This window comes from Elaeis guineensis, chromosome 6, assembly GCF_000442705.2.
Source record: "Elaeis guineensis isolate ETL-2024a chromosome 6, EG11, whole genome shotgun sequence".
Classification (NCBI taxonomy): domain Eukaryota; kingdom Viridiplantae; phylum Streptophyta; class Magnoliopsida; order Arecales; family Arecaceae; genus Elaeis; species Elaeis guineensis.
This window is the reverse complement of record NC_025998.2, coordinates 37,105,614-37,110,195: the sequence shown is the minus strand read 5'-3', so window position 1 is coordinate 37,110,195 and position 4,582 is coordinate 37,105,614. Positions and strand designations below refer to the sequence as shown.

Genomic DNA, 4,582 nt, shown 5'->3' with positions numbered 1-4,582 from the left:
CTATGAAAGATATCTCATTTTTACTAGCAAACTCACACCACTCGTGTTGCTAAAAATCAAGCTATGTGCCCTCACAGAATGATCTGATTTAAATATGGAGATCACCCCACTACAAATAGATGTCCACTTTTTGTTTTCTCCATCCATCAGCCCTCTTCATATGCCTGGTGTTTATCTGGTCCTAGATACATTTAGCCAACTCTTCGTAGTGGTCTGAACATTTGTCAGATAGACTCTGTCCTTCCTCCCTTTGCCCCTTTCATCTCTAGCTTGTGGATTCAAGAACTACAATTAACCAGTGTGTTTCTAAACAAACATTCAGTGGCTGGGGACTAGAAAGCATGGTTAACAAAAATACAACATAAACTTGCTCACCATTCTGCAACCAAAAAGTTTAAAGCATTCAATGAACAAGAAATACTACTGGATATATAACGCACAGTTAACAAAATATGCAAAGATAGAACTCATTAATGCAACATAGCCACCAGATACAAGTTCATAATATTTCATAACTAGATATTTTCAAGTCTCCAGAAAATTAAAGCATACAAGTACCAGAATATGACATGGTAGTTTCTCTTCAAAATCCAGACCATCATCCACTAGCCTTGGCTAAAACCATGCGCATATCCAAACTCATAAATTTTCAAGGTTCATGAGCTGAGGTTCCATTCCTGGTCCACAGGAGCGATAGAAAGGGATGAAGCCAACTGATGCATTTCAAGCCCAATGTCGTCATCGGTCATGACGGATGATGGACCATTGGAGATTTCTCCGCTGTCGCTATTGTACCAGTCAGGGGCCACCATTGTTGCAGGCATTGTGGGAGCCGGTATCGCATCTAACAGCATGGATATGTCGTCATGCACACCGCTGATCTCATTTGTTGCTTTGCTCCTCATCTCAGTTCCTGGAAGAAGAATGGTCGGTGAGAGACCAACGGCATCACAGAACAAAAGGCCTCTTTTAGAACATTGCTTCACATATAACCAGGTCCTTATTGCGATTAACAACGATGCTGGTCCATCCAAGTATAGTTCGAAGTAAAATAGGTGAAGGTTGAGAATTATGAGCAGAAGGATCGTAAGCATCAAACCAGCAATGTAGGATCATAGTTAATGTTGGAATAGGATTCTTATAAAGCTATTTTTTCCCTTTCACCAGTGCTCTGGGTCCATACTCCAGGAACAGTGAAGAATTAGGCAGGCATTCAATGACTGCCGAACTATGACTTTGTTGGTGAGTTAAAGTATTAAAGCAAGAGAAGTGGAAGGAGGATTGACAAGTTAAAGTATCATTAAGAGAACCAAAAACAGGGAGTGTTCTGATATTCCTACCTTGTCTGTACGGACACAAGACCATTAAATAGAATCCCAATTGAATGGGGATAGAAGAGATGGCAGCAGGAGCTCCAAAAAGAGCCAAAATTCCAAATTTGTGTCACAACATTAAAAAAAAAAAAAAAAAAAAAAAGGACCCACCGTACCGTATTAACAGAACAACATAGCATTTCAGACAGGGAGACAAATTTATTATGGATGGCAGAACATGAATTAAAGAACTAAAAAATATAGAATGTTTCGGAACATGGATAGAGATGAATAAAGATGGAAACTTTATGCATTACCGTCTGAATCTCATTAGTTAATGATCAAGTCTTACTGCATTTAATGACATTTTCATATGGTTTAATGACAAAGACCTTCAGCGCGTGCAGCCAAAATGGAGAGATGAACTCACCATTAATGGAAGAGTCGGAGCCGTCCAACTTGCTCAGAGATTCCTGAACCGAGCCCTGAACGGGCGAAAAGGTGCCATCTTTGCTGACCTCGTTACCACCAGGGTGGCCATCCCCACCCTCTACTGCGGCGGCCGCCGGCGGCTGAGGCTGCAGGTCCACCCTCGGAATGTCCACATCACGCTGCAGCTCCCGTATCATGTCGTCCAGAAGCCCAGTGCTGCTCGACCGGAGCAGCCCGATGGCACCACCGCCGCAGCCGCCGCCCGTCTCCCCCAGTATTTGGCTTGAAGGGAGCTCACCCGTGAAGGGCATCTGCGCCGAAGAAGGAGATGGATTGACATCGAAACTCCCCAAATTGCAGTGCATCGGCTGCTGCAACTGAAAAAGAGGGCTCGGCGGAGTCGGCGAAACAGGGCAGGAAACAGAAAACTGCAGCTGCTGTTGTTGCTGAGATTGAAACAGGGGAGAAGCAGGAGACAGGACAGGGGAGGAGAGCGGGAACTGGGAAGGAAGGCCGCTCGAGAATTGATTCTGAGCAACGACAGGGATGGGCGCGGTTGCGGAGGGAGAGGGCGAGAACGCCGCCGTCGGAGAAGGAGACGACGGGAAACTGATCGGGTGCATCAATGAGAGCGGCGGAGGGCGGAGCCGGGCGCGGGGAACGGAAGCGGGCAGTGGCGCCGGAGGACCAGGAGAGGCGGAAGAGGAGGCGGCGGTAGGGCGGAGGTGGTAGCCGTGCCGGAGTAAAACCTGCCGCTGGATCTCCGGCGGGTACAGAGGCAGCCCCGCACGCTTCCGCCGCTTGATCCGCGTGTTCCAGTAGTTCTTGATCTCATTGTCCGTCCTCCCCGGTAACTACAAAACAAAAGGCATTCATCTGTGAGTAGAAGCAAAGAATGGTTGTAGGTAGAAAGAAGAGAAGATGTTAAGGAGGAGGAGTTACTTGGGCGGCCATGCGAGCCCACTTGTTGCCGAGCTGAGCATGGAGGTGGAGGATGAGAAGCTCCTCCTCGCGAGTGAAGGTGCCCTTCTTGAGGTCGGGGCGGAGGTGGTTGGCCCACCGGAGGCGGCAGCTCTTGCCGCAGCGGTTAAGGCCGCTGTTCTTCTGCACCGCGTTCCAATTACCCTCCCCGTGCTTCTTCACGTACTCCATCAGGATCGCGTCCTCCGCCGCCGTCCACGGCCCCTTCTTCAGCGCCGCCGCCGATGACTCCTCCGCCCCTCCTCCGCTCTTCATCTCCTGAACTCACCACCCCCTCCTCTCCCCCCCTCTCCACCAACGACTTTAGCCCAAACAACGCAGAGAGAGAGAGAGAGAGAGAAGGAAAGATCCTGCTTCTGTGACTTATTTGTCGCCTTCCATTGGAAGAGAAGGAGGGGGGCCTGGAGAAGGTTGGGACGAGAGAAAAAATGAAAAGGAAGGGCTGGGGCTCAGGAAGAAAAAAAAGGATTCCTGTGTTGGAGTAATTTACTTTTAACCTCCTCTTTGTTCCCCGTAATTAAATAGGGGTTCTGGACTTCTCAGGAACTTATTTTTTTATTCGATAAAAAGTCAAATTGTATAATGTTTTTGTTCTACTTTTCAAAGCTATAGAATCCGATTCTTTGTTTTCGATTTGGGGGGGGGGAAGAAGAGGATTGCACAGGGGGATGAAAATGATTAGGCGACGAGAACGAGGAGGAGGACGAGGCCAAGAGGGCAAGGAGCAGGATTAGTGGGCCCCGGGGCCCAGAGTGTGGGAGCCTGGGAGGTACCGTATTCTATACCCAGTTTTCCGGTCTTGGGATGCTATTTATGGTATCATTCCAGTTAAAATACCGAAGATTAGAGAGGCAAGATATATCGAGTATTTTACTTGATTCCAGATGTTATTTTCCATTTTTGAGGATGGACAACCAAGACCGGAGCGGCTGTTCCCCGTTGCCCCATCCGTGTCGCTGGTCCGCTGTTAGGCGTTTGATGGCTTGGCGTTTACATTTCTTTTTTAAATTATTTTTTCTCTCTGTGATCAAATTAAGTAATGACTAAATATAATTAAGTTTACTTTTTAAGATTTTGCTGAGCTAGCCGCGGCAAGATCTCACGGTGGTTGGCCCGGATAGTTAGGGGACGGACCAGGATCGCAGGATCCGGCGCGGCCAGCCGATGCTGGCCGTCGGATTGATTTACTTGGGTGGTTAAGATGGATGGGCTCGTGGCGCTGGTCACGACTGTCGCTGCTTGGGGGCGAGAGATACGTATGAGATGGCATGGCACGGGTAGGATTTCTCCCAGGATTTTAGAAATCTGGAAAAATCGTGTATATATATAAAGTGTGCAATCATATATGAACAAACAATTGGACTTCCATTGGTGTATAAACATTAATCAAGGAATTAGACAAACTAAATGAGAAAGTGTCAAAAAGGAGCATACACCAAGATGACATGGTAAGCGAATTCAAGCAAGAGCGGATTATTCTACTGGAAAAAAAATATATATATATATATGCCTAAAACTAGATGGTGCAATTTATTTTTTATGAATTATGGTAGATATAAAAATAGTATGGATAATATCTGTTTGAATTTATTTTCACGTCTAAATCTACTCGAATATAGATAGAAATTTAAATATCCGATTAATATTCATATTCATATCAATATTCATAAAAAAATAAATATAAATATATAACTATTCGATCCGTATCTGAATATCTAATTTTATCTGTAGTCATAAAATTTAATTATCTGATATATATATATATATATATATATATTCGTATCCATTTAAGATAAATATAATTATAAATTTTTATATTTAATTAATATTAATATTTATATTTATTAAAAAAATAA

General features: G+C 45.0%; 1 protein-coding gene across 1 annotated transcript; it reads right to left on the bottom strand.

Annotated features, from left to right (window-relative positions):
- Window positions 1-438: 438 nt before the first annotated feature.
- Window positions 439-3,384, bottom strand: LOC105046829 (uncharacterized). Its single transcript, XM_010925565.4, has 3 exons — window positions 2,688-3,384; window positions 1,744-2,599; window positions 439-913 (listed from the first exon to the last, which is right to left on the bottom strand). The coding sequence occupies exons 1-3, from the start codon at window positions 2,979-2,981 to the stop codon at window positions 657-659; spliced, it is 1,407 nt and encodes a 468-aa protein (XP_010923867.1). The 5' UTR covers window positions 2,982-3,384; the 3' UTR covers window positions 439-656.
- Window positions 3,385-4,582: the final 1,198 nt, after the last annotated feature.